Source organism: Mastigoproctus giganteus, chromosome 4, assembly GCF_048544385.1.
Source record: "Mastigoproctus giganteus isolate SK-2022 chromosome 4, ASM4854438v1, whole genome shotgun sequence".
In the NCBI taxonomy this organism is placed as follows: domain Eukaryota; kingdom Metazoa; phylum Arthropoda; class Arachnida; order Uropygi; family Thelyphonidae; genus Mastigoproctus; species Mastigoproctus giganteus.
Window position 1 is genome coordinate 236,750,771 of NC_143578.1, and position 21,194 is coordinate 236,771,964.

Consider the following 21,194-nt stretch of genomic DNA (forward strand, 5'->3'; position numbering starts at 1 on the left):
GTACAAGGCAATTGTAAGACTGCACTCTGAATACTGCATCCATGTATGGAGACAGCATCTAATAAAAGACCTCAAGCATCCTGAAAAGGTCCAAAAAGAGAAACCAGCTTGGCAAGATAAGCAAAACGTCATCTGTATGAAAAAAAAGATTTCAAATATACGGGTTGCAGAGCTTTGCAACTAGGCACTTTAGAGGGGCCCTAATCAAGGTCTATAAGGCTCCAATAGCAGAAAGTAAAATGAATAAGGGCAAAATTTTCAAATCAAAATTATGGCAGAAGAGGTTTAGACTGGCTTGTAAAAAATTCTTCTAAAATTTTTTACAAGCCAGTAAAATTTTACAATTAAAAGACCTGCTAGATAAGTAATTACAGGAAGAGGAAAAACATTGTGTGCATTTTTTATTTATTTATTTTTTTTATTATGCTGCAAGAGCCTCTGTAATCCTTCCACTTCATGACCATACTAAAATGTTTCATTGTTTTCTTTTCACTGTTGTTTGATCATTTTTGCCAACACAAAAAAAAAAAACCCAATGAATAAACACCTATGTTTATTCGTTGGTATGAGCAAAGGCTTGCTATTCTAGGATATGCATGCAGCAAGGGAAGGGCAAGACATCTAAAGTAAGTTTTGTCCAAGCAACAAAGTTTCAAATTAATCAATATTAAATAACTGTTGAGAGTGTAATTTGTATTCAAATTAGAACGTAACCACATTTCAAAATATCAATACTGAAAAAGCGTACAAAATAGTTAAAAACAGCTCAAAGTCAATACATTTTGTATACTTAATTCCAAAAGCTTATGATCCATTCTGTTTTACTGAAAGAGAGAAAAAAAAAAGGAAATAAAAGTGTACTTTGATATACTGCAAAACCTTTTTGATACTTCAAATTACAGATGACACTTGTAGAAATTATGTTTCAACAGGATGCAACTTCCTGTATAATAATTTTGTTAAATATAAAAAAATTTTCACCCTAACAAAGAATAATTGGAGATAACAGAATTGTGTGCTTCCCTTGTAAGACCACATATTTTATTTTAGGTTTAGTTTGCAAAAAAAAAAAAAAAAAAAACTAACCATATATCAAAATATATGGTTAGCTTTATTTTTTGTTCATTACTAGTGTGTTACTGAAAATCTCAAAACATGATTAAATAATTAAAGCAATGGACAACAAACTAAAGTTGAGCTTGTATATGTATGCATTAAAAACTGTGAATTTCTATATTAAAACATATAAAATTGATTAAGGGCTATACTAAATGAGTGCTTGAAGCACGAGCATAAGCTGGCGTCACAAACGCCTCCAAAACAGCAAACTACACGTAGCACTCCTAATGTCAGATCGTTTCAAACTAGACAGGGTGCTCCTAACATTTCAATGGATATCACCAGCGACTCACTTTTTCTATTCCCAGTTTCAAGATGGATGTTGTTTAAGTTGGATGTATTGCACATTTATGTATAGTGTTGATTGCAAGTAGAAAGAAAACAATGATTGTGGATTCATCCAGCAAATTCAAATAGGTTAAAAAAAAAAGTTTTATGTTATGTTCGAAACACACAGGAAGTCTCCCAAGAATTTTTATTTTTTTATTTTACAGAATGTCGATAGAGTTTTGATGAACTTCTAATGTTAATTAGTGAAAAAAAAAAAAAAAAAAAAACCCCTCAAAATTTGATACCTTGATGCAGAAATCAATACCGATGTTTGCAACTATGCTTTATGCACTGTACCGACTGGCCAACTCCCACTAATTGAAATATTTCTGAAATGTTCTCTTCTTTGTTTGTAAAATTATTGTATTTCTACCCACTATTCTTATTCGAAGATTAAAGTATTTGTAAGACTCTTGTCTTACAGAATTCCTTTCGATAACATAAAGGGTGACTTCTTGTTTGATTTTACTGCATGGGACTTCTCAGAATAAAATGCCTATGTTACTCTCTTCCCACCACTTGACACTATTTCCAGATAGATATTGGCAAGTACTTTCCATCCATTTGAAGCAGAAAACATTCTCCACTACCCACACTGTAACGGAGTACTTTTCGAACAATAAAGAATTAGTGTTGTTTGATTTTACAAATGTTCATGAGAAGACACCACTTTTTGAAGTTTGTAACGCAGCTATCAATAGAAATATTTTCTTGAAATTTCATTAGATCAAATACACATACAGAAAAGGTGCTGTACCGATATTGATCCCTAAAAACAATTACAATAAAGAAAACTTTTATTTTTTAAATCAAATGTGCATTACAGTGTTAGTGCACTGCTATATATTACATGGCATATAATATATATAAATAAGTAACAGTGTCAAAGGATGTATTATGCTTACTACCTGTTTACTCACATATTTTAAGGAACACAAGGTTTTACACCAGTTTTTCCATTTCCAGTGTGGCTCCCAATAGATGAATTTCCTTGATTGTGTTAGTAGATGCAATACACTTGAAGAAAGCAAGTATGATCTTTTCGTTTTTCAAAAACAATCCATTGCAATTCTTTCAGTCATGTTTTTTTATGCCAAGAAACAGTCGCATGCATTATTTTTTCCCCCCCTGTATCATGCTGGCAACGACTCTGTACTTTGTGGCTTACTGCGTGTTTTCATTGCTTTCACAATACCTTTCAAAAAAGAAAGACACTGAAGTTATGTTTGAAATGAAAGGTTTTCAAAATTCGTTTTGGAAGAAGACAAGAGACCGCACGAATCATCATTTCAAATGGCGAATGGATATAACAAATGGATATTTGTCAGCAGTTTTCTGATTACTGTTTTCATCTTATTTAATAAGGTTCTTTATTAACCTAAATTATGTACATTCGTGATTCTGTATACAGATAACCCAGAATCTACCAATAAATTGTCTCTGCAAGTGAACAAACTTGTATTTTGTTAACTAATGAAACAGTACTAAAATAGAAGTAATATTTACATAAATATAAGATTCAGAACTGGGCTTTGATTCTTCTCATCATTACATAGTTCATCCCAGTTCGGAAACATTTCTTTTCCAATTTCAATACAAAACTCTGCCTTTATTTCTTTGCTGAAGTAGTCTTTTAATGACGTATTGTACAAGGGAAGCCTCCTTTCCACCTCACAAATAAACTCCTCTGTGTCAGTTCACAGCTATGCATAGTTTTCCCCAAAGTATAATAAACAAACCAATTAAGGCCAACAACCCTATGCACGGGGAAAATGTCTCCTCAGGCTATGCCAGAAGTTTTACATCAGCTTACATTGTCCAACATGGCGTTCGAAGTGCTCGTCTAGTTTGCATGCCTTTACTCTATGCTTCCTGTAAAACTTGGCATTAGAAGGCATCACGGATGCCGAACTTCAAGCACTTGTCTAGTATAGCCCTAAGACAGTTTTTTTGTAAAATTTTAGTTATCGAAGATTATTAAAATTGTTATTTTACTAAAGATAATTATTATTAAAAAATAGGTAATCCCTAAGTATTTAACAAATACCTTTCTACAATTTTCTTCAACTGCACTGCTATATATTATATGACATATGATGTATATAAATAAGTAACAGTGTCAAAGGACGTATTATGCTTACTAAAGCCTGTTTACTCACATATTTTAAGGAACACAAAATGGCAATATCGGAGTATGGTGGAAAAACTAATGTGATGATATTCCTTGAACTCATTCGCATATACCATGAACATCTATACACACCCACTATGTCCTGAAGTACCATCAGTTATAAAACAATACTTAAAGAGAATATTAATCATAATGCACCTGAGCTGTATTTGTGGCATGCCATTTAAGAAACACTAGCTTAGACTAACATCTTATGAAAGTTGACTGAACTTAAATAAAAAGGATATATTCCTGGATGTCCAATTGCTCCATAGGCATAATCTGGCGAACAGATCAACTTTGCTCTCTGACCAACACTCATCTGTAACAAAAAAATAAAAAATAAATCAAATATATATATAACTGATTAAATATTAAATCAAAACTAATGCCAGTAGAATTTTTTACTATTTTTCTTAACTACTTCATCATTCTAATATATGTATATATATAATTCAAATTAAATCCAAATGAATCAAATATTAGACAGCGAAAATAAGTGCAAAATTAAATGAAAATAAAAGATATAGTAGAGCAGACATCAGTCGCAGCAGTTATGCAAAAACCATAACACGTTGCATGTGTTATAAAACTTTAATAAAACGTAAAAATAAAATGAAAAGTATGCCAGTAGTGTGGTAAACCAGAGAGTGAAGTTGAAATTTAATCCATAAAATGAAGAATAGAGTACTGCTGGAGAAACATTCTAAATAATTTAGAAAATTATTTTTAAATTATTTTTAGAAAATTATTTATTTATTTTATATGTAAATGTATACTGCCAACAATACAGACATAAGTAAAAATAAAACAAAAAAAAAAAATAGTAGAACATACCATAATATTGAAATGAATAGAAACTATTTATTTCCATATATATAAGTTTAGTGGTTGCTTTGTCTGTTCAGTAGTGTGGTTTTTCCATGTGAGTATATCTTTTTCAGTCCCCTATTATTTCAACACTGCATATGGACCACCATTATGCAAATCTCTTGCATCGGCAGTTGATCCTAGTATCATTCTGTCGTGGCACAGATTTGTTTAGCACTCAAAATGCAGTGGTTGCCTGACTATTATGGCCTCGTGGTCCACTGACAAGATGGGGCACAGTTGTCACAGGGGGTGCAGTTGAATTTCTTTTAATTTGGACTCTATTTTCTAAATTATTTAGAAAATTTCTCCAACAGCATAGTATTCATTTTATTTTATTTTTACATTTTATTAAAGTTTATATGTAAATAAAATAACTGGAAATAAAATAAAATAATCATTATCTACTATTGATTTTTTTTTTTTTTTTTTTTACTTTATATTTAAAGAACATGCCAAAGGTGGAAGTTAATTAAATTAAATTCAATATGCAGAAATTTGAATAAAATAAAAAATTTACTTTTATAAATAAAGAAATAATGACAGAAAAACTGGCAATATCATGTGCACAGCTTTAGTAAATCTAATCAGCAAGAGGTTTACTTGCAGATTTATACACAAGCTAATAAAAAATAAAAACTGGTAACAGAAAACAATATATCAAATTATATATTCAGAGCACTTGCTCTCAAACACATCATGATTGACACCACATCTATTTTGCTGAGGATATATGGCATTAGATGAGAACATTTCTGAATGCTGCATTTAAAATGGCTTCCTAGCAAACTTCTCGTAAATATACCAAAGAATATTGTACATGCTAAATTAAATTTCAATTTTATAATTTAAATTAATAAGGAAGTTTGAATTATATAGCCACTGTATTACTTTAAATTATCATGCAAACATATTTCATACTTGTTAAAAGTTTGTAACCATTGCAATTCATGATGATATGTAATGGCTGCTTTTTAAGGTGATTATAAGATACAGAGTGATTATTAAATTCATTCCTTTGACTTCAGAAAAGAAATGCAAAATTGCAAGCTAATATGTAACATATGCAAGTCAAAGCCTCACGTTAAAATAAAATTACTTTAAAAAATTAAAACAAAAAATCCAAACCACTTTAAAAATATGTACACATTGTTTATTTAAAAAAAATTAACATTATATACATAAAATTTTAAATATTAATTTACTTATTTTGACTTGATTGTCTAAAATTACAGTGAAAGTACTGACAAAGATCAAATCAAAATTTAAAAAAAAAAAAAAAAAAACTAAGCTTGCTGAATCACATGAATACATCTATTTACTAACAGATCAGAATTTCCAAGTATTGATTCAATTTTGGCTTTTGTATGCTTAAATTCCTCCTAAGGCCTCTGTAGCTGAGCGATCAGAAGTGAGAGTGCAGTAGCACATGCTCTTTGAGTAGACCGGGGTTCAAGTCCGACTGCTAAATATGGTCGATCTGCCAACCTGCACTGGACCAGCATGGCAGATTATGGTCCATTTCACTCAACTTGAATCATTGAGGAGGCTTCCATCCTGCAGTGGATTGATACTGGCTGCAGTTAACCTTTTTTTTTTATGCCTAAATTGAACAACTGACACTGGCAAGAATTTATTCCAGTTTTCAAAGCTATTTTTTTACTGCTATATGTTATATATAAACTGTGTCTTACAATAGGGCAAAATAGTTTTAAGATTTCTAGAAACTTCTTGCTTAATGGGCACATTATCCAAAATGACTTTGAAATGGATATAGTATTCATACATACATTCTCCACAGAGCCCATACATGAAAAAAATGTATATTAAAAGTTGAACCAAAAGGCTTAGAACCCAAGTTGGAAATTGCAATAATTTTCTACCTGTGATTTATTCCATCTTCTGTGAATTTCAGGTTTCTTCTGAATGTCTGAGTTACAGATAAAAACACTAATACTGCTAATTATTAATATGTGGTGTGATGTGGAGAAAACTTCAAAAGAACTGAAGCCATGTTGGCCCAGTTATCACATTCATATGGGCAGTGGGATCCCTTACTGTCAATATCAGTGATAACAAACAAGTGTGGAAAGGACAAACTTCAATTCTCTTTAAGTTTTCTCTGTGGGCACAACTCATACTAGTCACACAACTCATACTAGGACAACTCATAGCAGTATTAGTTTTGTTATTTGTAACTCTGAAATTCACAGAAGGAAAGCTCTGGAAAGCTGAAATTCACAGAAGACGACCTTGGAATAAATCATAGATAACAAATTAATGAAAAATGTATATATATGTATGAATTACAGAGCTCACATGTGAAAAACATTATGCATAGTCACAAAAGGGTTCAACATAAAACAGTCTAACTGCATGGTTAAAACAATTATTTTATTTTTTTTTTTCTTCCTGGATATAAGCAAAAGTTAATTTAATGTAAAAGAAATTTTAATAACAGATACAAAAATACCAAATCAAACTAGACAGAGAAACTTAAAAGAATAAGAATTACAAAATTAATTATTCTTACTTTACTAAAACATGACAACATTAAATTAAAAAAAAAAAAAAAAAAAGTTCACAGAGTGGTAACTTTTCTTCACCAGTATACTTTGTATTCACTCACTGCTTCTTTTAATTTTAGCCACTCTCAGACAGAAGCAGTAGGGTTCTCCAATATATTAGGGTTTTTTTTTTTTTTTTTTTGCCAACACAATATAAACCTTGCCCATAAAATACACTTGTATAAACATGATTTTAAAAAAAATAAAAACCAAATCTAGTACCATACAAACCAAGTATACCATTGTTGTTCTAATGGCTGAACCATGTGCCAAGGAATCCCAAAAACAAAACCACCAACCTTTTATTTTTATTAAATTTCAATCTGCTTACTGGATCATTTCAGCAGACTAAACATGGAGGGGGCAAAATATAAAATAATTTTGTAAAAATTAAAAATTTTTACATTATGAGATGCTACCCAAAAGTTCTCGAAATGTATTTATAAAATAAATTAGACTCGCCCTGGGTCTTATTTGCCACCATCACCTTTGAAGTAGTCCCCTTGGGAGTGTAAACACTGATCCCAACACTTCTCCCATGATTTGAATACGTCCTGAAAATCCTTCTTCGTCATAGCATTCAGCACCACCTGCGATTCGGTTTGGATATCTTCTACATGTCAAATCTTCGACCCTTCAGCTTGATTTTCATTCTTGGGAAGAGGAAGAAGTTGCAGAGGGCTAAGTCTGACGAATAAGGGGAGGTAGGGGATGCTGTCATGTTGCTGGATGCCAAAAACTGCACCACAAAAACTGCAAGAGATGTGTGGGACTGTGCATTATCATGATGAAGGACCCAGTTCTTTGTGTGCCACTTCTCTGGATGTTTCCTCCTTATGGCTTCCATTAACTGCCTGAGGATGTCGCAGGAGAACTTTCGTTGACAGTCTAGCCAGGAGAGACGAATTCCTTATAGATAATCCCATCAATCTCCAAAAAACAGATCAGCATGGAGTTCACACATTGCTCCTCACTTGTCAAGCTTTCTTCAGTCGTGGCAAAGATGTGCTCTTCCGCTGGGATGATTGCTGCTTGGTTTTTGGGTTATACCCATATATCTAACTCTCGTCCAGTGACAACCATAGAAAGGAAGTTTTGATCACTCCTGGCACATTCTTGAAGATCTCTGCTAACTTCCATGCGATGCTGCTTTTGGTCTTCACTCAGTGACTGTGGCACAAACTTGGCCACAATCCTTCTCATGTTCAACTCATCTGACAAAATCCGCTGACACATGCCGTACAAATTGCTTATTGGAGGCTTGAAGTGGTGAAACCCATGTTTAGTCTCTATAGCAAAGTTTCCGGCATCCCCCTCCCCCCCCATACTTCTCCTTCAACAAATGCACAGTACTAAGTACTATAGGTTTTGATACCTTTCGGGTTTGGGATTTTCATAAAAAAAAAAAATACTTCTACAATGCCACAAATGTCATGCTCAATGATGAATGCCCAGAGTGATCATCATCATCAACCGACATTTGACCGTTTTCAAAACAGTTAAATCAGTAGTAGGTCTGCATCTGGCTTAAAGCATTGACACCAAAAGCTTGTTTCAACTTCCTATGGGTTTCTTCTGCTGTACCATTAGGATCTTCTGTATCATTAAGAAGGAAACGAAACTTGATGCAAGCATGTTGCTCTCTCACATCAGCCATTGCAACAATTGCAAACTATGCGAAACACACAACCAAAGAACTGCACATAAATATTCAATGATTCTATCTAGCCCGACGCCACGTGGCACGCTGATTCATAAAGAATGCATGTAGTGTTACCTAGCACCACAAGTCCGCATTAGACATAGTTCCCGTACAACATTCAAATTTCAGGAACATTTGGGTAGCACCTCATATAATGCAATGTTTTTTCGCATGAAGTTCAATGACACATAATCCAATAAAAAGGTGCCAAAAAAACTTACTAAAAAATAAAGACAGTTGTATAACAATCTTTACCTTTGTGGCATTAAAGCACTTGACTGTGGTGCTTTAATGCTTTGTGGCAAAATTAAAACTTGAAAACAAGAAAAGATTATGATTATGAATTTACATGAATGGAATGACTCAATACAAACATTACACCTTTACTGGTTATCATGTGATATATCTTACACCTGGAATACTGATTATATCTCTATTAATAATAAAATAAAATAAACCTGCAGCCATTGTCAATCTATTGCAAGATGAAGGCCTCCTCAACAAGCCATGAGGGAAATGGCATAATCTTCCATGCTGTCCATTGCAAGTTGGCAGAGCAACCATATTTAGCAGTCAGAGGCTTGAACCGAACCCCAGTCTACTCAAAGAGCATGTGCTATTGCACTCCCACTCCTGACCACTTGGCTATGAAGGCCTTCTTTATCTCTATTATGAAGATAGATATGTGCAGAGGGGGTCAAATAATCTAAGTAGAAAATCTGAACTGCTGTTAAAAAAGATTAACAAGAGGAATAAATTATATGCGCTAATTAGCACTATAGTATTAACTATTTTATATAATGGTTAAATGGTAATAACCCATTGCAGCTGGAGTTGCTGCTGCTGTTCAGCTTTAAGCACATCAGCAACTTAGACCATTTTGCACCATGTGTATTCTGTCTGTACAAGTGTACATTCAAAGGCTGAGTTTCATGATGTGCAGGCTGAAAAACTCGGAGCAATTCAGAGGAAAAAGCTCTACTCCCTTCACCTGAAATCAGCTAACTATAGGGTCATTTGCATGCTCACTTGATTTACAGAATGTTTCCAAAAATTTACTTGTTCCTATTAGCCTGGTTCCACAAATTGTATAAACTGTGACAATTATCAACTGTTTGCTCCATATTCTTTTTTCTATGAAAGTTGACATTTTGTAAATATGTTCATACTTTGTAAATAGCAGTTAAATTTATATTTAACTAACACCTTTGTTTCCTTTAGATTTTGTTTAAAGCATGCTCTTTACCACCTTCAATGTTTATTTGATTCTAATCAAATAAACTTGAACATTATGAGCTTTATGGACAATAACACAAAACTTATGTCATTATATTGAAAAATTCATTTTGTTGAACACCTGTTTTTGTCTTGAACTGATTGTACATTAACTGTTGGACTAGACATTTATTAATTTTAATGGTTAAAAACAAAATTTTTTTTTTGAATATGTAATAATTTCTTTCGTATATTTGGTATCGGTATAATTTTGTATAATCTTCTGTATAATTCCTTTTGTTCCAAACAGTTGAGTGATGCTTTTGTTTAACTATTTCAGGTTATCTACCTCTAAATGGTTTCTCTGTTATTAAATTAAAGAATCTAATTTAATTATAATTTAATCAATTTTTCTTCAAATTGAATTCCTAATTTAAACTGAAATGGTTTCACATTCTTTTGTATTTCTACCTACAGACTTTTCCTATTTAGGTCTACCTTTCTTGTTGTCCACTCACCTTAACCCCCCCCCCCTTTTTTTTCCTGGTCTGGGCCACTCAAAATATGGGATTTTGCTAGCACTTGCTGGTCACTGGACAGTGATTGTAGAGGCCCAGCTCCTTGTGGGAAGTGGCTTTCCTGGTGATTGCTGCTTCCTGGTGGCTGGCAGTCCAAACAATATAGCACAACAATCACAAAAACAACACTATACCCACACATTGGCCTAATTCTACAGTCTGAATCACCATAGCAGAGTTGAACTGATGTTCCAGGTGCCGCCATTCATCAAACACATATACTATACTAGGCTCGTTTGAAGAGGACTTTAGAAATTACTCCAGTCATAGATGGAAATTGAACTCAGACCTCTCAAAATGTGACAAGTGGTGAAACCACTATAATGTCATGGAGGACGTGCAGCTGGGCATCTCTCTAATATTGAGAATAAATTTAAATAATTATAGTCATCAAGGTTATAAAGTTTACCTGCTATATAAATCTTACTATAAACAGAATGAAAAAAGGGCAACGGCATTAAATTATGAAAACTTAAAATGTTCACAAAAGAGTAAAAAAAAAACAGTGGTAATCTGAACTATACAAGAGTTTGTTTAAAGTGTGAATTTTCCTGATATATATATATAAAATAGTTTTTTCCAGAAATAGACTATATTTCAGGAAATACTCTGTATTTCTCAGTGAACAGCTCTTTATACTTAAGAGCTGCTTGCTGAGAAGTAACTGCTGTGAATTATAGCAATCAGTCCTTAATTTCCTCGCTAAGATTATTACTTATTTTGTTTGAGATTAACAAAAATATCTTATGCATGAGTAAAACTATTTCATATAATTTGGCCATCCATTTAATTCAACACACACACAATAAAGGTTCAAACAGTTTTCAATGATACCATATCTGTTTTAAAAGTAATTCGGCAAGCCAAATTACTTAAGAAAATCAAAAACATCTTTTGTGCCACAAATACTGTTATATAGGTAAATACATGCTGAGTATGAGAAACCAATGATATGGAAGAAATGATGTTGTTTATAGGCCATAACTGAAAGTGCACACATACAGCCCTTTGGTTTTTGTCCAGTGAATGTAGAATGTGGAGAGAATCAACAAAAAGGACCATCACTGTTTGTGCTCTATATAAAGTTGGCATATAACTTAGATATTTTTAAAATGCTGCAGCCATAAAATACCAGCTATTTTGTTTATCATAATATAAAACCTTTACAAGGATACCAAAAAATAAAATACAGTAATATAATACAATATTCAATGTTGTATTATATTACTGCATTTCATTGTACCTTGAATGGAACAATGCTCAAAATAGCTAAACACTGGACACTTTGGGAAGCTTCTAGAATTTTACCCCTCACAAAACAAAAATCATTTGGCAATGGTTCACAAGACACTACTGGTGAGCGTTGGAAAAGAAGCATTGGAGAATCATGCAATGAAACATGTTTTGTATATACTGCATAGGAAAGATTCTCAAATGGAGGTTATCCTCTTACTATTATAAACCAAATCAAAACTCAAGAAAAAAATAGGTTACAAGAAACTACACCAATTAATAACAATAACACCAAGAAATACTTTATTTCCATTCCATACATTGCACAATGACACAAACAACTCAACAGGCTTTTTAAAGATAGAGAATTTAAAATTGTGGCTAGGCCTATATGGAAATTACATACTGCACTAAACAATCGTTCAATCCTTTATTTTTGACACAGATAAACAATTGGTATATAATGTTTCTTGAAGTGGTTGCAATTCATCTTTATCAAGGCTCGACACGTTGCACCATGGATCTGAAGGTGAAACAACATGAGTTCTCAGTTTGCACGTCTTGAGCAGGTGTGTCGGAATTGGCTTATCATGCTGTTAATGAAAGCCACTCTTTTTAATTTAACAAAGCAAAAATACTTAGCATTCAACATAACTAAGTGTTTACAACTTCCAGGGAGAAAGTTGCGGTCCCTCGTTTCGAGGGTTAAGACACCAGTTTCCCCCCCATTGCAGAGTGGATTAGTGTACCATATTTCCTGCCATGATTTCACTGGCTGCTACGTTGGGAAAACTGGAAGAAGACTCAGTAATCGGGTCTCTGAGCACAAGAAAGCCATCTCTTCGGCAGACGTGGATCACTAAGCGATTGCTGAGCACTTCTGGTTCACCCAGCACAACATTGACCCAAACTGCGAAGTTGAGATTGACTGATCTCGCAACTACCGTCACTGTGTCTTGTTGGAATTAATCCACATCTTGTGTTGTAGCAGTTCCTTTAACTGGAACAGAGGATGTTGCATCAACCCTATCACTGAGGCAACCATCCTCCTAGCTGGCAAACATTTGCACTTAGAGCATTCCCAAGTATTACAGCTACAACTGCAAGCCTCCACTTCAACCAGCTAATTGTTGCAAGCACCTGTAGCACGTGATTTTCGCCATGCATGACCACCATGGCATGCACATGATATTCTGTATTTTTTACAATAATGGTCACAGTCACAACCTCTGTCTGACAGCTTTTATGTTTATTACTTTTGTTTTTTGTTCCTAACTTAGTTTTTTAAACGAATTTTAACTCAACCCATTTATTTAATCTGTTTTTCCCAGTGGCACAACATTGTTTCTCCAAAAATAACTACATAAAAATATTAATTGCAGAAACTCTGGAAATTAAATTACACGAAAATTTATTATTGTGCGCGCTGTCCATATCTTATTTCTGATTCGTGGTCATTTTCACCCATGCACTAAGATATCAAATGATCTTTATATATTTTAAAACTCCGGTACACTCACTTCACATTACTTCTATTCTATGATCAAGACGATCCTTCTATCCTGTGATAGTCGAAAAGCCCATCAGCTTCAGGAAGAAAAGTCATTTTAAATTGCTTTAAATTATCATTTAAAGCAATTTAAATTTTAAATTATCATATGTCATAAATATTCTTCGTTTGATTTTATTATTGGACATAACGTCTTCTTACACTCATGGTTGAGTGTTGGTGGTTTGATGTGTCTTGGGGTTGGGTTGGGGAACCTTAACTAATGATTCCGGATGGGTCGAATCATTGGTACACCTTTAGGTGAGAGAAGTCATTAGAGGAGGTTTTATGTTCCGTTAAATTCAAGAGGAGTGTCGCACTGAAGTGTTCAAAGCAAAACATTGAGGTAAATTTCTCTTAATTTTCTATAAATAGGAAACAAAATACAAATTTGTTCTAACACAGGAAGAAGTGCATACTTATATCTTACTTAACTTTTAAGACTTCTTCGGGATGAATTCAAGTGCAAACACAGTACTCTTTATTAGAGGAGCCCAATACAGCATAACCAGCTTGCTATAAGAAATTGGCATAAAGTCCACAGTACACTGAAGCAGTCATAGCTGAAGAGGGACCAGCATGCTATTAATTTCTCTGAATAGAAAGAAATTAATATTAATTTCTTTGGATGACAAAAGTCTTTGAATTCCTTGCACTATATGGCTAATATTAATAAATGTTTTGTTCATAGCTATGAGTATCCCATGGCTTTTTGTAAGATGGGGTATCTCACATGTTACTATGTGAAGTATTACTTGGAGTTATTGATGTTCAAAATTTCTAGACACAAAAACAAATGCATCAGGAAATTAAAGAAGAGATAACTTATGTTTACTCAGCTTTACCATAAAAGATATGAATTATATCTGAGGGTGTCGATCATTTAAGAGTTACCAGAATGTTATTTTATTACTTTCGACAAGCCACAAATCAATTTAGTCACTTTCTTTGTATTACCTCAGCTTGTCCCTCATTCTCAAGTTTGAGTTGCGAATCTATTTTGAGCACCAATTTCTACACAATTACTACATGTAAAGTTCGAAAATGAATGTACTTAACCACTTGTTAAAGAAAAATTGCCTTAGAACTAGTTTTATTTTTAAATAAAAGTGGGGTTTTTTTTGCTGTTCCTGAAAAAAATTTGCTTGTTTGGATTCACAACCTTACCATAGGGAATATGCTATATGAGAAAGTATTTAACATATTTATATGTACTTTAAAAGTGAACTATCTTGAAGTTAAAGTCATTTTTATTTGACATCCATTATTCACAACACTGTTACTAGTTAAAAAAAAAAAAAAAAAAAAAAAACTTTTGCTATTCTTGAAAAAAATGCCTTTTCAGATTCACAACTTTACCACAGGAATAACATGTGTTGTGGGAAAGTATTTATCATATTTATATATAATTAAAAATTATTCTTTATATATGTAAACACATTAACTATAAGCTCAACTTGGTAATTCATAGATAATATTTTGAATTACCTGTGCTACTCCATGATCCCATCCTTTGATAACTTCACCTCTGCCTATTTTAAACTTAAATGGTTTGCCACGGTCCCTTGATGAATCAAATTTTTGTCCATCTTCCAAAGTCCCTGATGAATATAATTTTAAATAACATTTAAAATTATATATTTAGATTTACTGAAACTCATATTTCCTTTATAATACAAATCAATATACAATAATATTTCTTTTATAATATTTAACTAATATGTTTCCTTTATAATATAAAACCATCTTTCTACAGCAACACACATTTTAAGTATTTATATAAACAAAACTCCAAATATTTAGTTACATAACATAGCTGCTTATTTTTTTTGGCAATTAAAAAAAAAAAATTATGAAAGTGATTAAACAAGATATTTGTTTGGTTGTTTTGTGGATTTTACATCTACAAAAAAAGTAGCACTTTGCACCTTTTAGGAAACAAATTTTCCTCTGCCTTATTATTATCTCATCAAAAAAAGATATTTTATGATAAAACAAAGTAACAAACATGAGGACTTTTTGGATATCTCCTGTTCTGCAAAAATTTGATATAAACTGTACACGGAGAAGATAAAATTTGATATAAACTGTACATGGAGAAGAAAAAAACAATAAATTATAAGTAGATATAAACAGATTAAAAAAAAAAAAAAAAAAAACTAACTGAATTCTCAATTTCAGATGATTTAGAAAAGAATTATATTGAAGTTAAGGCCATTTTTATTTATGCATCCATTACTCAACTGTTACTGGCTAAAAACAAATTATACAAGGAATGCAAGGATGAAACCAAATTAAACATTGTAGATTACTGATTTAATTGAATTATTACTCCATATTTTTTTACTTATAATTATAAAATAATGTAATTACATCTTAGTTTCTTAAAAAAAAATGCTTGTTATACATGTATAATTATTCCTGAAAAATTCATTTTACCCATTGTTATAATTATTCTTATTACTACATTAGTACCAGTTAATAATTTTTTGAATAATAAATAATTTTTTTATTGATGGATGACACTACATGCTTACCTATTTTTTAGACTTTCAAGGACTGAACTAGGATACAAATATAATTTTTTTTATTTTATGAAAAGGAAATTCTGTTGAGAGAAAAATTTTACAAGTTCTATACATATAAAATTTTGAATTAGCATTAGTAGAGGCATACGATGCAAGAAAGCAAGCTTATGCAGCATCAGCCAAAAAAAAAAAAACTCTCCCATTTCACCCTCCATTCGTTCCAAATTCCTGTTCAGCTCAGCCTTAAATTTATTTAGGCTATCAACTTCCATAACAAAAGATGGAAATCAGTTCCACCAATCAACTATCCGCTGACTAAAGGCAAATTTCTGTTACAGCCCAGATCTGGGCTGTAAATGGGAGGGAGATTAGTTTAGTTATTCAAGACCATATTCATGAATTTAGCCTATGAAACCTGGACCTCTCCATGACAATGTACCTGGATAGGTACATTGTCATGGAGAAGAAAAACCTGGTGACCTAATGTTCCTCATCCTTTTCCCCCCAAATTGCAACTTTTAACTTTGGAATAAGGTTGCATAACAGTCCTGTTATTGTGGCTTTAGTACAAGGTAATCAATTAACAATCCTTTTGTCTCAGAATATCAAGGCACTTTTTCCAGCTGCCAGTTTGGTTTGAAACATTTTAGATTGCACATACTTTTAAAATACACTGTATACTAAATAACAACAGTACACAATGTAAATTTCTCAAAGGTGGAATTAATAGCCTGTCTGGTGCTTAAAAAAAATAAATAACAAATAAAATATATAGAGCTCTTTAAGAAATAAATATACAAAAGAACTCTTTATTGCATGCACATGGCAAATGCCATAACATGACACAAATTATTTCACTACATAGCCATACATAGCCACAGATTCAAAACCAAAACACTCTAGTAGCGTATACAAACATTTGTCAGAAAAATGCAACTACCAATAAGGTCAAGAAGTGTCCAAACCAATTTTCTTCAAAATGAATCCACTGTGATGTGACACTTTCCTTGTAAGAGATGAAAATTTATATAATTCAAAGTACTTACACTTTTGGCCTTCCCACACTAACCACAAATATATTTACAGATAACTTTTGAAAAAAATAAGAAATAAACCAACCATACTGCATGCAGTAAAAATTCAGTGTCTAAATATTTCTTCCAAACTTGCTAGAAGGGAGAATGAAATTCCAATCAGGAAAGAAAATATAACTCGCTGTACATGTGTGTCCAGGAAAGCTGTGCACCCCTTCCTAATGAGAGGGTTTAGAAATATCTATTCTCTATGATGAAATCATATCTGCAACATTTAATTTTTGAAATATGCCAACCATTGCTTACATATCAGAAAAACTCTGAAATGTTTAAAAGTATCTCATTACAAATTGTGATTTTTTTTAAATTTTTTATTTTGATGTTCTGAGATATAACGGGCACTGAAAGACAGTAAAGTTTTAATTTAATTTTGTTGATAAAATGATAAAATACATACTGAAAAATTTAAATTTACATTTCTTCTGACATTTAAATACAATCTCATTAAAATAAAACCTCACTAGTTAAAAAAAAAAAAAAAAAAAAAACCTAAAAATGACATTACCACATTCTGTACCAAGAATCCTCAGCAAGTTATTTATAGCATAGGCAGAGCAGTGTAAAGCACACAAATTGTTCTTAGATTAGATCACTTTTCTCAAAAAAAACTATAATGGACAGGATTACCTCACTCTTTTCTATAACTTGTTCTTGAACGCTAAAGGGGAGGGGGCTATGTTTTAGCAAAAATTAAATGTATTAGAGTATCATTCTTGTATACTTTTTCACTAAGAGGAACCACACATCATTCAAAAAATGTCTTTAACAATCTTCAATAATATGATACGACTTAGAATGATAAACATGATAGACAGGAAAACAGCAAATTCAGAGTGCTTCAACAAAATTATTTAAAGAGACATATTTGTTAGATACAAATAGTAGACCTTTAGGCAGCAATTATGTTATTAATACACAGTTCAGTTGTAGAGCAATGTACTGAAACATGTTTTTTACAATTATTAAAAGCATGTTTTTTACAATTTTTACAATTTTTATAATTTTACTTTCATTATAATTTTTTTTTTTGTTTTAAAGTTAATTTTATTTCCACTATAAAGTAATTAACTATGACTGCATATAAATAAATTAAAAGATATCTCTGCAAAAAATTGCTAAGGGCTAGTAGATACCACTGTTTCTCCTTACTCTGGGCTTTGCCCTGTGGATGATTCAACCTTCTAATGAAGAACACTGACTCATCCACAACCTTTCCCTCTGATACCCTCCCCATAACTCTAAATTATGAGGAAAGGAGCATCAGAACATTTTTGACTACATGCAAAATATCTTGAAGGATACTTCACAGGACTTATATTTAGGTGAAAAGTTTCCTTTAGAGATCCAAGTTTAAATGAAGTTTACTTAAAAGGCTGATAACCAATATACTTAGGTCTTTTTTATTAACATAACAACTTATTAAGTTGAAATTCTAATTCAAATAAATTTAAGAGAATGGATAGTGATAATCAGTACCTAGTCTTAAAAAGATGCCAAAGCAAAAATAAAATGTTACATAACAGTGATTCAATTCAACAGCAAAAATGTGTCAAATTAGAAATGAAAGCCTTTGAATGGTTCTTAACAGTCATTCAAAGCATCTCATTTTTAGATAATAATGCCAAATGGACTCACTGCAATTTTCTTTGATCAGAGACCTTTGTCCAGAGTTCTTTGTTCAAAGCTGATGATGCATTATAACACATCTGCTCACAAGAAATATCACACATTTTGCCACAGATTTTCTCAGAACAGTTCCAGGATAATTTTCCCTTTAATTTTCATGTACTTGACCATCATGCTCTTCTGCATGTTTTTTATGCAGTTATTTAAAATTTCATTTTTATCTAATGCTAAAAATGATGGATGAGGTGCAACGAGTTAGCTATCATTCTGATATCATGAATATTAGAGGTTTACTTGAGCATATTGCCTAAGTTTTTGCATGGAATGTCCCATGTTCATGATGATACCATATCTTCATCAGAACTCGATTGACAAAAACTTGAACTGCATCAACTATTATGTACATATCCTTCAAGAATATTATTACGAAAAATATTAATAACCAATAACATTAATAATGCAATACCAATGACAGATTCAACACTGAATACAGAAACATCAACTGCTAAGTAGTTCTATTCTTTTGATAACAATTCATGCAGTTTAATTAGTGTTATTCAAACAGTAATCCAAGATCAATTTTTCACTTGGATTGAAAATTCTGAATTTCCCTAGCATAGACAGAAATCATATACTGAGCCATGATATCAAGGTTTGGTTAATGCTGATGCAGGGCACAAAAACTCACAATAAAGATAAAAATATGGCCTCAAAACTTATTTTTTAAAATCATTCTATATATATATATATTTAGAACTTTATGGATTTTTCTATGTAACCTATTTTAAAGGAACAATATTAAAAGTGACAAGATTTTGTCCCAAGTTTAAAAGAAATTGAGCAAAAAAGAAAAAAATAATGAAATGAAGAAAATAGGATTAGCATTAGTAGAGGCATATGATGCAAGAAAGCAAGCTTATGCAGCATCAGCCAAAAAAAAAAAAAAAAAAACAAGGGATGGAAGTCTGTCCAACCAACCAACTACCCGCTGGCTAAAGGCAAATTTCCGCACATCTATCCTACCATCTGTCTTTCCTCAATTTGAATTCATGCCCTCTCAGGTGATTATTATTCTGAGCAAGAGCAGGAATCCCATCAGCATTGAGCATGCTCAAACCATTCAAGGCTTTATACAACTCTATCAGATCACCTCGCCAGTACCTAGTCTCCAGACACTGTAATTTGCAAAACTTAGAAACCTTTCTCTGTAAGAGCAACCCTTTGTTCCATTCACTAATCTTGTTGCCCTTCTCTGTACTCATTCCAGCAGCTCTACATCCTTCTTGAAATGAGGCCTCCAGACCTGTATACAGTACTCAAGGTGTGGCCTGACCATTGCCTTATACAAGGGAATAATCACCTCCTTATCCCTACTAGAAAAATTCCTGTATATCATTGACAAGACACCATGACTACTCTTGCAGCCCGTCTGCACTGCTCAGAGAACTTCATATCTGCCTGCACAATTACCACCAGGTCCTTTTCATTCTCTACCACTGTCAGTGCAGTACCACAGAGTTGATACATTGCTCTGGGGTTACTGTATCCTATATGTAGTACTTTACATTTGTCAATGTTAAATTTCATTTGCCACCTCTCAACCCATCTGCTCAACCTTTCCAGATCCTGTTGCAGCAGAAATACAAAAAACAATAATGGACCCAACACTGAACCCTGAGGGACTCCACTAATAACATTAGTCCACGATGAGCAGTGTCCATTGATTACCACTCTCTGTCTAAATAGTATCATTAGTAGCAAAGAATTATTACTGGAATATTCTATGGGAGAGTAAAGAACTCAATGGCCAAGAAGAAGCCAAAATATTAAATAATGGACAACTTTGAATTAAAAGCCTAGGCTTATCAAAAGTAATTACTTCAGATTTGTAATTTCGCTCATATCTTACTCATCCAAACTAGGGATAGGATACAGTTTAAATTAAAATATTGAAAAAATATCTATTATTTATTTAAACATTCAGCAGCTATGCATAGCATATATGCACCATTCAAATAATAGCAAATGCCTTCAGCAGAGAATGGTGTGACATGTGAATGATGCTGCACAAAGTCTGAAAGAATATGTAAGTCTAAGCTGTAACACATAATAAAATAAATTATCACCCAAGTGCGGAAATAATTTGAGTGGGGTAGGGATTTTAGGAGAGCCATGTATATTTTCCGTAAAAAAGACAGTTGGAATAGAAATCAGTGTTTGCCTGGTGAGAAAACTTATGATTATTAACCAGTTCTTAAGGGAATTAAAGGATATATGCATACCGGTGTGGGAACTAATGACAAAGAAAACACAAACCAAGGACTTTTTCAAAAAATAAGATGATGTGCTAAAGATGTGCCATGAGATTGGTCAAAATTTCATTGGGAAATACAGGGTAGTGACAAGGACCAAGGTTTTTTGGCTCTATCTATCATATGCAGCTATACAGTAACTTCAGAAATAGCAGGTCTAACACCAGGCCAGTTGGGGGAAGGGGTTTCCTATAATACTATTACAGTGAAAGCTGGAAGAAATGAATGCAAAACTACGAGATCACAGAAAAGAAGGGGGAAAAGTGCTAAAGAGCTGTTTAGAAAATGTCAGAACTAATTG

At 32.5% G+C, this 21,194-nt stretch overlaps 1 protein-coding gene across 1 annotated transcript in view; it reads right to left on the bottom strand.

The window, feature by feature from the left end:
- Fkbp12 (peptidyl-prolyl cis-trans isomerase Fkbp12) overlaps window positions 1-21,194 on the bottom strand; it is a 64,178-nt gene that overhangs the window by 5,981 nt on the left and 37,003 nt on the right. Inside the window, exons 3-4 of the mRNA XM_090371231.1 lie at window positions 14,822-14,934; window positions 3,868-3,941 (exon numbers count right to left, since the gene is read on the bottom strand). Of these exons, the coding sequence (XP_090227357.1) occupies window positions 3,868-3,941; window positions 14,822-14,934 (187 nt within the window). The remainder of the gene's footprint in view (window positions 1-3,867; window positions 3,942-14,821; window positions 14,935-21,194) is intronic.